General features: G+C 36.1%; 1 protein-coding gene across 2 annotated transcripts in view; it reads left to right on the forward strand.

Moving 5' to 3' along the window:
• Nucleotides 1–12,334, forward strand: part of RNF13 (ring finger protein 13) — a 159,609-nt gene that overhangs the window by 37,675 nt on the left and 109,600 nt on the right. For both annotated transcript variants that reach the window (XM_050779780.1, XM_050779781.1), the window contains exon 3: nucleotides 2,308–2,388. In XM_050779780.1, coding sequence (XP_050635737.1) covers nucleotides 2,308–2,388 — 81 coding nt within the window. The remainder of the gene's footprint in view (nucleotides 1–2,307; nucleotides 2,389–12,334) is intronic.

The raw sequence follows: 12,334 nt of genomic DNA on the forward strand, positions 1-12,334 counted from the left end.
GGCTGGTCTTGAACTCCTGACCTCAGTTGATCTGCCCACCTCAGCCTCCCAAAGTGCTAGGATTACAGGCATGAGCCACCGCACCCAGCCTACTACTTCAGATTTTTAAACAGTGAACGTGCTTTAATTTTATGAGCATTACTCCCCTCCCTCCTTATACCAAAAACGGAAAGTACCTTTGTTAGTCTTGTTCACTGTAGGAACATTTTTTGTTTTAAACAATATGATTTTAAGAGGCCATATGAGACAATCCTTATTTTGCTGTTAAGGAAAGACAAAGCAGTTTCAAAAAGGGTTTCACTCAGTAACAAAACTTAATCCACATCTCAGTGTTACAAGTACTGTAGTTCAAGCTAGGTATTTTATTTCTATAATTTTAGCCGTAATAGTGAAACTCTTAAGTAATAGGAAGAGATAAAAAAATACTTTAGTATATAGTTTGTAGATTCTCGATTTCCTAATTTCAAAAGTACATTAAAAAATACTGCTTACACACATTTGTATTTGTCCTTGGTCTATTTCCATTGATCTAGATAAGTTACTTTATTTTACAATGGCATACTTGGCTAGGAGGAATTAAATGTTTTTTTCAGGTTCAACATTAACCTGATCATAGGTGAATTAAATCAATTAAACATGTTTTAATTAAGAGATTAAATGATAGATTGTGATAATGGGTTTAAAAGCATTTTGTAACTCTAAAGTATTTTGTAAACTATGGAGTACTCTGCAAATATGAATTATTGTTGCAATGGGAAATCACGCTGAAGCAATTACCACGTATGCTTGGTGGCCTCCAAGTACACTACTAGAATGATTATCCCAGCAATAACAGAATGAATAGGTTTAGTGACTGCATTTAGATGCTTGAATCACACAGTTTCCTGAGCTAATTACAAGCATACAGTGAGAGGCAAAGGTACAAGATGAACAGGCTAAGACACTCAAGATAGGGTTCCAGTGGGATGCAAAAACCACACTACCTGAATCCTGGGTCACCTGTTGTAGTTTGTCCAGTCTTCCTGTATGCTGCATCAACTTTTCCTGCTGACAGTGTGGTACGGTTACCAGGACCTGAGTTGATGGTGAGCCAAGGGGACTTGACAGATGGAAGGTGTCTAGATCCAACATTTGCTTGCTCTGCCGGAGAGATGCAAGGCAACTGGTCACAGCTATAATTGGCTGTTAAACTGTGGAGTTGCTTATCTGCATGCCTCTGGCAGACGACATAAGAGGCTAGGATAGCGTTAACCAATGGGTGTTTGATTCAGGGATAACGTAGCTATCAGTCTGGATGTGTGACCTAATCCATACTTTGTGAATACTTAAAGTTTACTTGATCCTTCCATCTTTTCTTATCTATATATAACACTCCTGCTTTCTTCCTTTTTATCTATCTTTAAACCATCCTTTGTATCTATATGCAAAACAAATGTGTTCTTTTTTTTTGTATTTATGTCCTACAGGTTATGAACACCTACCTTAATTTTTAGTACGTAATTTTCACTTATGTTTCAAAAGTTACTTGTTTACTATCTGTGCTGAGTTTCATCCATATCCCTTGTTTCTCTTGCTCTCTGTATAGCAAATTGAACATTATTAAATGATGAAGCAAACTCATCTCAACTATTATCATTACTGTTCTCTTCTAAAAGCACAAAGAACTTTTGTTTTTTTTCAGTAAAGGACTAATAAATATTGTAGCATTGGAATCTATATCTGTGTGGAAGGGGGAAAGTTGTTGAAGAGTTTGAATACCTCCAGCTTTTTCCATATATGCATTTCATTGAATTTGGTCTCTTCAGTGTTCAACCCTGGATAAAAATGTTCAGCTTATACAAAATTGACATGCCTTAAAAATATGATATGATGCTGCTTCTTTCCAAAAAGAAAGTCATTTTTCATAGCTAGAGCCAGAAATGCCGTAAATTTCTTCCAGTAAATCAGACCTTTATAATATAGAGAAAATAAAATGGAATACTCCTCCTGGAAGATGATCTATCTGGAAAATTCCTTGCTAGGAAATTGTCTATGGGAACAACTCAGAAAACAGTAGGCTGAATTAGTGTTGCTGCTCAATAATAACATTTGAAATCAGAATCCAATTTAAGCATTTGTATATGTTGTAAATTGTATATATTCCTTCTATTTTAGTGGATGTACATTTACAAATTCAGTTTTATTTTGATAAGCTGTGATAGTAATCAGAATTGTCAAAATAATAATTATATGTAATTTAATAAATCTTTGTTTTTAATGTTATGTCTAAATTAGTCTTAACTTGAATATTTAAAATTTTATTTTTAGTATAACTTTGAAAATGCATCTCAGACATTTGATGACCTCCCTGCAAGATTTGGTTATAGACTTCCAGCTGAAGGTTTAAAGGTAAGACAGTTGGTAATACATTGTAAAGACACAAGGTATTTAATAAGGTGATTTTTATTGTTTATTATTTAAACAATGAAATAATTTCTTACTATTATTATAAAACCTATACATAGTCATTTGTAAAGGGTCAGATTATTCAAAAGGTATCAGAAAGAAAGTGAAAATCACCTAGGATTGTATTATTATGAACTAGCTGTGGTTGACATTTTGGTATATTACATTTCAGACCTGTTTTTTTAGGATACGTGCTATGCGTGTGTTTGTAGATGTGTGTGTGTGTGTACATATATATATACACACACACATTTACATATATGTGTAAATGCTTTCATATACAGTGAATCTATATTTAACACTAATAGAAACATGCTATTTGGTTACCTACCTTTTTCTTTTAACTGTATGTTATGATCATGTTTTTCATGCTGATATGTAAGGATTTACATTATTAATTGTAACGGCTGCATAGTTTTGCAATATCATGAAATAGTATGGATTTTGAACATTGCTTTAGTTTTTCATAGTGGATATTTAGGTTGTCTAGTTTTTACTATTACAGTGCTACAATGAATGTTTTTCTTTGTGTATTCATCCATTTATCTCCATAGGATACATTTCCAAATGTAGAATTGCTTTATGACATGAATATTTAAAATTTTGTTCTGTATTTTCAGTTCTTCCTTCAAAAAGTTTAGAACAATTTAGAATTCCATCAGTAACGTCTGAGACTGTCCTTTTCCCCATACCCTCTTAAATACTAGATATTATCGAACTTTTGCTAATTTGATTTTAAAAAATCTAGTGAACGTAAACATATTTTTTGCTGCGTGTGTGTGTGTGTGTGTGTGTGAGAGAGAGAGAGAGAGAGAGAGAGAAAATGGACTATTAATGCTTTTGCCCAATCTGAGAGAGAGAGAGAGAGAGAGAATGGACTATTAATGCTCTTTGCCCAATTTGAAATTAAAGTGTCCTTGTGCTTTGTAAGAGTTCTTTATATATTGGAAGTATCAATTTATTGTTTGCCATATATGCTTCAGATTATCCCTTCCTCAGTTTTTCCTTTATCTTTTAATTTTTTTTAAGGTTTCAAAAGTTTTGTTTAGTTAAAAATTATTGTCTTTTTCCTCTACCTCTGGTGGTTAGAAAGTACTTTCTCATTTCAAGATATTAGTTTTTTGTTATATAAATACATGAAGTTGTATAGATATGTACCATAGAATGCTTTCAGTTTATTCTGATTTTCTTAAAATTCCTCTTTTTTTTTTTTTTTAAGGTAGATTTTCACACTGTTGTCCATGCTGGAGTGCAGTAGCACAGTCTTGGCTCACTGCAGTGTTCACCTTCTGAGCTCAAATGATCCTCCCACCTCAACCTCCCAAGTGGCTGAGACTAAGTGTGCAGCACCATGCCCGGCAGGTTTTTGTTTTTTTTTTTGTAGAGATGGGGTTTTGCCATGTTGCCCAGGCTGGTCTTGAACTCTTGAAGCTGTCTGCCCACTTCAGCCTCCCAAAGTACTGGGATTTCAGGCATGAGCTACCGTGCCTAGCCAGAATTTCTTAGTAAGATACCATAAACCTATTATTTTTTATTTTTTTATTTTTTTTTGAGACGGAGTCTCGCTCTGTCACCCAGGCTGGAGTGCAGTGGCTGGATCTCAGCTCACTGCAAGCTCCACCTCTCGGGTTCACACCATTCTCCTGCCTCAGCCTCCCGAGTAGCTGGGACTACAGGGGCCCGCCACCACGCCCGGCTAATTTTTTTGTATTTTTTAGTAGAGACGGGGAGACCTGTTATTCTTAATTAGGATGGTAGGCACCTCTGGGAGGGATGTTCAGCTTTTAAATTATTTTAAAAAATTCATAGCATTTTATGACTATTTCTCATAAAAATATTTCAACCAAAAAGAAATACACATAAGGAAAAGTAAACACCTTCTTTTATTCTTTCCTTACCTATATGTAGCAGTCACACTTCCCTCTTCAGGGTTAAATATTATCAGTGATTTTACGGGCCTTCAGATCCTTTTCTGAACATGTAATGCTTTTTCGTTCTTTTTTGTTCATCAGTTTATGGACACATATACTTCATAAATGGTTATCATTTATATACATGAAAAGTTTCTTAATTCTTACAATGAAATCTGCTCTAGCTAGTTTTACCCAGAAAGGGGTTTATAAAGAGATAAAGATATTCAGAGTATCATTTTAGCCTGGACAGGCAGTTTCTAAACTGTTTCAGGAATAAAACGCAGAACGACCTTGTAGGACTGGTTTTGTAGATGAGTGGTGCAGCTAATGAACCCTCAAACCACATTGTTTTTTCTCTCATCAGGAAGCCTTTGTGGTTTTACCTCACAACATTCAGCCTCTTCTACCACCCAAGCTAATCAAAGAGATACCCTTTTTCAGACTGTTTCCTTACGTGTCTGCTTCCAAATCCAACACTTGGATTTTTCTGATTGATAGACTTTTGGCCACATAGTTACTTGCTACATATTTTGGTGAAATACCTAGCTATGAGGAAGGCTGGGAAACACAGTATAGGTTGTTGTTGTTGTTGTTGTTGTTGTTATTTTTGTTGTTTTAGCCTACTTTGGGAAGGTGGAATGCATAGTGGCTTCAGAAAATGTGGAGCACCACGATTGACAGATGTCTACTGCAGTAATTACCCTGCAAGGCTGGGCTGGCTGCAGTGGCTCACACCTGCAGTCCCAGCACTTTGGGAGGCCAAGGTGGGTAGATCACTTGAGGTCAAGAAACCAGCCTGAGCAACATGGTGAAACCCTGTCTCTACCAAAAAGTAGCTGGGCATGGTGGGCGCAAGTCTGTGGTCCCAACTACTTGGAGGCTGAGGTGGGAGAATCACTTGAACCCAGGAAGGTGAGGTTGCAGTGAGCCGAGATCGTGCCATTGCACTCCAGCCTGGGCGACAGAGTAAGACCTTGTCTCAAAAAAATGACAATAAATAAATAATTACTCTGCAGCGTGATTCCCCTACCTCTTCTGTTTTAGAGCTCTTTCCACAGCGGCATCTATAACTCTAGTATGTTCCTGTTAAGCACTGCATGGTATTCTGTAATGTGAATGATCATAGTTTATTAGTAATTTCCTCTTTCCAAAGTTGTTACTTCTCTAGGATAGAGGTCTGGAAGTAGAATTGATGAAATCAATGGGTACATACATCTGAAAGTTTCATAGATACTGCCAAATTATCTTTGCAAAGGCTGTGCTAATTTATTCCCATTAACATTGTAGGAGAATACGTATCTCCCTATAGTCTTGCCAACACTAGATATTATCAGTCTTTTTAACTCTTGCCAATCTGATGGGCAAAAGTGTTATCTTGTTTTAATTTGCATTTCTCTGATTGTTAATGATGATCTGGCAACCTTTCTTTCATTCTACCATAAGAAGTCAGATTCTTCCTTCTCACCGAAGAGCCTTTCTGCTGAATAAGCTTATTTTAAAGAGCTCTATTAATTCTTGATAAGCATAATCTTATTGGTGCTCCTCAATTAATAAGTTACTATGAATTTGGTTTACATTTAAAAGATATGTTGACAAATTTGCTTATTCACTGCCTGGCCAAAAAAAAAAAAAAATGGTGTTAGATCTATTTGTCTGCTTTTTGTACTGTGACATAGGCAAGAAGAGAAGTGAAATATTCCAACAAAATTATTGGATTATTATGGGTAGCTTTTATAGTTGCATGACTGGTTTTGCCATTGCCCAGAATCAGAATTCAAAATGCCAGCCATGCAAAGATTTATATTTGTTTACAAAGACTTGATAATAATGAAGTGAGGTAGCTCACTATAGTGTAATGTCTGTAAAACCAATTAATTAAATACATTAAAAATACAACTAAGTTAATTTAAAAATATATTAAGAGACTTAGCTGAAAAATAATTTTTTTTTTTTTTTTTGAGACGGAGTCTTGCTCTGTTGCCCAGGCTGGAGTGCAGTGGCATGATCATAGCTCACTGAAACCACCAACTGCTGGGCTCAAGCAATCCTCCCACCTCAGGCTCCTGTGTAGCTAGGACTATAGTAGTGTGCCACTGTGCTAATTTTTAAATATTTTTAGAAATGGAATCTTGCTATGTTTCCCAGGCTGGTTGCGAACCCCTGGCTTCAAGCAATCCTCCTGCTTCGGCCTCCTAAAGTGATGGGATTATAGGCATGAGCTACTGCACCTGGCCAAAATATCTTACTTTTTTTTTTTTTTTGAGACAGAGTCTCGCTCTGTCGCCCAGGCTGGAGTGCAGTGGTGCGATCTTGGCTCACTGCAAGCTCCAGCCTCCTGGGTTCACGCCATTCTCCTGCCTCAGCCTCCCGAGTAGCTGGGACTACAGGCGCCTGCCACCACGCCCGGCTAATTTTTTTGTATTTTTAGTAGAGGTGGAGTTTCACCGTGTTAGCCAGGATGGTCTCAATCTCCTGACTTCATGATCCACCTGCCTTGGCCTCCCAAAGTGCTGGGATTACAGGCGTGAGCCACCGTGCCCAGCCCAAAGTATCTTACTTTTAAACTCTGCCCGGAGAGTTTAGGTGAGATAGTTTTTGTAGGTCTAATTTATGTTCTGTATTTTGTAGCTTTTATAACATCCCTGGATTCCATCAGAATCATTTATAAGACATCAGATATTTATAGTATAACATATCAGTTGAAATTCTGTGTTTGCATTCTGTTTATATATGCCCCAATATTAGGTTAATTGTATTTAAAGCCTTTTTCTGTCCTCTCCTGTATTTTAAAAAATACTATTCAGGTATAAGAAAATGACAAAGCCAAGGAATTTTGAGCTATTTGAGCTTTAATGCAAAAATGTGAATCTTTGCATGGATTAAAATATGGCACATCAGTGTTACAGACGTTTTAAAAGAAAGATTTTATTTTTTTATCTAGGTAAGTGCTGTGTTTGTAGTTTTATATTTTAATTGGCTGTTTAGGAAGTTACGTTTTCCATACAACCTTTTTAGACCTTGTAACCTTGAGTACCATTAGTAATTAGTTTACAGTTCATTTGAACAGTGTATTTATATGTTTGGGCAAAATTCAGAACGACACAACTGTTCTTTTTGGAAAACATGTTTTGTCTTTGAAAAGATAAATAATGTTTCTTAGCAGTATAAATATACTTTCCTATGTCCTCAAAAAATTGGTAAAGATTACCTTTCCCCTCACCCCTTCCCCCACTCTATGCTTAGGAGGCCAATAATTATTATTGTATAATGTAACATGCAACTCTATTTTTACTTTTTTCAAATGGATAACCAAGTATTAAAGAATCATTATTGAGTAGTTATTATGGTTTGGATATGGTTTTTTCATCCCCACCAAATCACATGTTGAAATTTGATCTACAGTGTGGGGGTGTTGGGAGATGGGGCCTAGTGGGAGGTGTTTGGGTCATGGGGGCAGATCCCTCATGAAACGGCTTGATGCTATTCTCTCTCTGGCTAGTTGGAATTAGTTCTAACAAAATGGATTAGTTCCCTCAAGAGTGGGTTGTTATAAAGCCAGGACACCCCTTAGGTTTGGTCCCTCTTCACATATGCCCACTTCTCCTTTGGCCTTCTCCATCATGTTTTGATGCAGCCCTAACCAGAAGCTGAGCAGGTGCCAGTGCCATGCTGCTTGAACAGCCTGCACAACCATGGGTTAAATAAAACTCCTTCCTTTATAAATAACCTGCCTCAGGTGTCCTGTTATAGAAACACAAAATAGAACAAGACAATAGTCAAGACTTTACATGTAGATGTGTAATGCTAGCAAGCAAGGTTTCTTGCTATACTTTTTATTATCAGTATAATTGGAATAATTTAGTTACACGTTGAGGGCTAGTCTCAGGAGAATCAAGCTTCTCCAGTTTTCTTGTTTCTATATTTTTAGGAAGTGCCTTGATAGGTGGAGGAGATAATGATTGTTAAAAAATTGAAAACAAGATTTATCTCTGATAAGGAAGCTTTGATCAGTAAGCCAAGTGTCAGATTACCTGAGTATAATTATCAATGGCAAATCTCGTTTTCAGCAACACAACTCTTGGGCTAGATTTACCATGATCCACATATACTGTGTTTTGTAACCTGGTAGTCAGGGTATATTCTTTATGTTGAAGAAGAAGAAGACAGAGGAGATGACGATCATGGGATGCAGATTTGTCCTAGACTATACTGTTCCTACTATCCAGAACAAAGTTGCAAATAAGTGGTTTTTCTTATATCATATATAATTTATTTCCTCTCATCATTATTCATTAAATTAGTGCCCTATATCATCACCAGTTAATTTTCCACAAACTAGGCTTGTTCTTTGAAAGTAATTTACCGGTTAATTTCAAAATTCTTATTACAGGAAATGATTTCATTTTATATAAAGTCTTGAGATTAGAAGAGAGTTTTTTTCCCCTGGTGAAGGAAAATGCAAACATTGCAAAGAACTGTGGTTGGTTGGATGGTTTATTTGTGCTACTTCCTTTGCCTGCTTTCTTTGCAGGAAAGAAGCTCAGTGCCACTTAGTATATTTTTCCTCTCAGACCACTTACACGGTTTTATGATGTGAAGAAAGCCCTGGTTAAGGCTCAATGTGCTGAACTTCCTCACCCTTATGTTACAGTATCACCCTCAGTTTGTAAACTAAAACAAAGGTCAGAGTTCCTTTTTCAAAGAATAACTAAGTCCCAGCTCCTCAGGAGGCTGAGGCAGGAGAATGGCATGAACCCGGGAGGCGGAGCTTGCAGTGAGCTGAGATCCGGCCACTGCACTCCAGCCTGGGCGGCAGAGCGAGACTCCGTCTCAAAAAAAAAAAAAAAAAAAAAGAAATAGCATTGTCAAAATAAAGAGTAAAACCATCTGGTTATACATGAAATAAGAATTCTAAGGTCTAAGGACATTTTTAAATGCACGTAGTTAGATAATATAAAAAGAATACTTTTGTAGTGAATTTTGAGCTTCTAAAATAAACCGTTTCCTCTTAATTTCAAAAAGTCTTGGTTGCTTATTCATTTATTAAATCAAGCAGGAATATAGCATTTCATTTGATTTAGAAAATAATTATTTTGTCATGGCAAGTTATCACTTAGAGAAGAGGGGAGGTAAAGACACACACACACATAGAGGAAGTCAAAGGAGACTCAGGTTCTTTATTTCATAAATCGCCATACTCCCTTCTTTTTCTCATTGCATTACTGGGCATCTTTTTTGTTCACTAAGTAGTTTTTATTAGATTTTCTTACTGGCTTTCTCAGTTCAATATGGCAAAAGACTAATTTTTTATTCTGCTCATGAAAAAATATTTTTCTCATTAAAAGAGTGATATATGCTCACCATTAAAATTAAGATGATATAGATATGAAAAAGAATATGGCTCATGGAGTAGAAGAATTGGTATAATTAAAACGACCATACTGCCCAAAGCAGTCTACAGATTCAGTGAAATTTCTATCAAAATATCAATGTCATTTTTCACAGAAATAGAAAAAACGATCCTAAAATTTATATGGAACCAGAAAAGACCTCAAATAGCCAAAGAAATCCTGAACAAAAAGAACAAAGCTGGAGACATCACACTACCTGACATCGAAATATATTACAAGGCAAACGGGTGTGGTGGCTCACACCTGTAATCCCAGCACTTGGGGAGCCTGAGGTGGGTGGAGCATTTGAGGTCAGGAGTTCAAGACCAACCTGGCCAACATGGTGAAACTCCGTCTCTACTAAAAATATGAAAATTAGCTGGGCATGGTGGTGGGCACCTGTAGTCCCAGCTACTCGGGAGGCTGAGGCAGGAGAATCACTTGAACCCGGGAGATGCAGGTTGCAGTGAACTGAGATCATGCCACTGCACCCCAGCCTGGGCAACAGAGAGAGACTCCATCTAAAAAGTGTGTGTGTGTGTATATATATGTAGTATTTATACATATATACACACACATATATACATATTACATACACACACATATATGTAACAAGGCTATAAGAACCAAAACAGTATGGTATTGATATAAAAACAGTCAGAGACCAACGCTACAGAGTAGAGGATCCAGAAGTAAATTCACATATTTATAGCCAAATGATTTTTGACAAAGGTGCCAAGAACATACGTTGGGGAAAGGACAGTCTCTTCAATAAAGAATGCTGGGAAAATTGGATATCCATATACAGAAGAATGAAACTGAACCCTTGTCTCTGACCATATACAAAAATCAACTCAAGATGGATTAAAGAATTAAAGCCTCAAAGCTATAAAACTACTGGAAGAAAACATATGGAAAACACTTCAGGGCATTGATCTAGGCAAAGATTTTACAGCTAAGATCACAAAAGCACAGACAACAAAAAGAAAAATAGACAAATGAGACTATATTGAACTAAAAAGCTTTTGCACAGCAAAGGAATCAACAGAGTGAAGAGACAACCTGTTGAATGGGAGAAGGTATTTGCAAACTATCCATCTGACAAGGGACTAATATCCAGAATATATAAGGAATTTGAACATCTCAACAGTAAAAACAGACTGATTTTAAAAAGGGCCAATGATCTAAACAGATATTTCTCAAAAGAAGACGTACAAATGGCCAACGGGCATATGAAAAAAATGTTTAATATCACTAATCATCAGGGAAATGTAAAAACCACAGCGAGATAGCATCTTAATCCAATTAGGATGGCTATTATTAAAATGACAAAAAAATTACAGATTTTGGCAAGGATTCAGAGAAGAGGGAACTCATACACTGTTGGTGGGAATGTAAATTAGTACAACTACTATGGAAAATGGTATGGTGATTTCAAAAAAAAAAAAAACTGAAAAGAGGATTGGGGAGAACTAAATATAGCACTACCATAGGATCCAGCAGTCCCACCACTGGCTGTTTATCCAAAGGAAAAGAAGTGTATCCAAGGGATACCTGCACTTGCATGTTTACTATATCACTATTCACAATAGCCAAGATGTGGAATCAGCCTACTGTCCATGAATATATTAATGAATTTTAAAAAGTATGTACGTGGAATGTAATACTATTTAACTGTAAAAATGAATGAAATCATGTCATTTGTCACAACATGAATGGAACTAGAGATTATTATGTTAAGTGGAATTATGCAGGCAGAGAAAGAACAAATATCCAATGTTCCCACTCATTTGTAGAAGCTGAAAATTTGATCTTATGGAGATTGAGAGTAGATCGATAGATACCAGAGGGTGAGAAAAGGGTGTGGTTGAGAGGGGGAGATGAGAGGTTGGTCAGTGGATACAAACATACAGTTAGATAGAAGGTGTAAGTTCTAATGTTCCATAACAGAGTAGGGTGACTATAGTTAGCAATAATGCATTAAGTATATTTTAAAGTAGCTAGAAGAGAGAACTTGAAATGTTCTCAACACATATAAATGATAAATACTCAAGGTAATAGATTCCTCAAGTATCCTGACTTGATCATTACACGTTTTATGCATGAAACAAATTATGACATGCACCCCATAAATATATAAAATATTAAATATCAATAAAGTTTAAAAAGAATATGAAAATCATACATAATTCTACAATTAAAGATAGTGGCAGACGTTTGGGTACAACTGTGTGAACTTGTGTAGACACATTCACGCCTTCGTTTTATGCACTTATATGTGCTATTTTGCAACTTAAAAAATTGGCAGTATGTTGGATGGCATATCCAATATCATGGATATCTTTCCATATAAAAATCTATACATTCATATCATCATTCAAAATTATGCAATTTATTATAGTACTTGAATTACACCATAATGTAACCAATCCCTTGTGTCACTGGACATTTAGATTGCTTTCACTTTTTAAAAATTGAAATATTTCAAGCATAGATTAGAGTATAAGAATAACAGAGCATCCTGTATATCTGCTACCTAGAGGTTAGTATTTTTGAAAGAAGAAATAAAATATTACAGATACTACT

The sequence above is a fragment of the Macaca thibetana genome, chromosome 2 (genome assembly GCF_024542745.1).
Source record: "Macaca thibetana thibetana isolate TM-01 chromosome 2, ASM2454274v1, whole genome shotgun sequence".
Classification (NCBI taxonomy): domain Eukaryota; kingdom Metazoa; phylum Chordata; class Mammalia; order Primates; family Cercopithecidae; genus Macaca; species Macaca thibetana.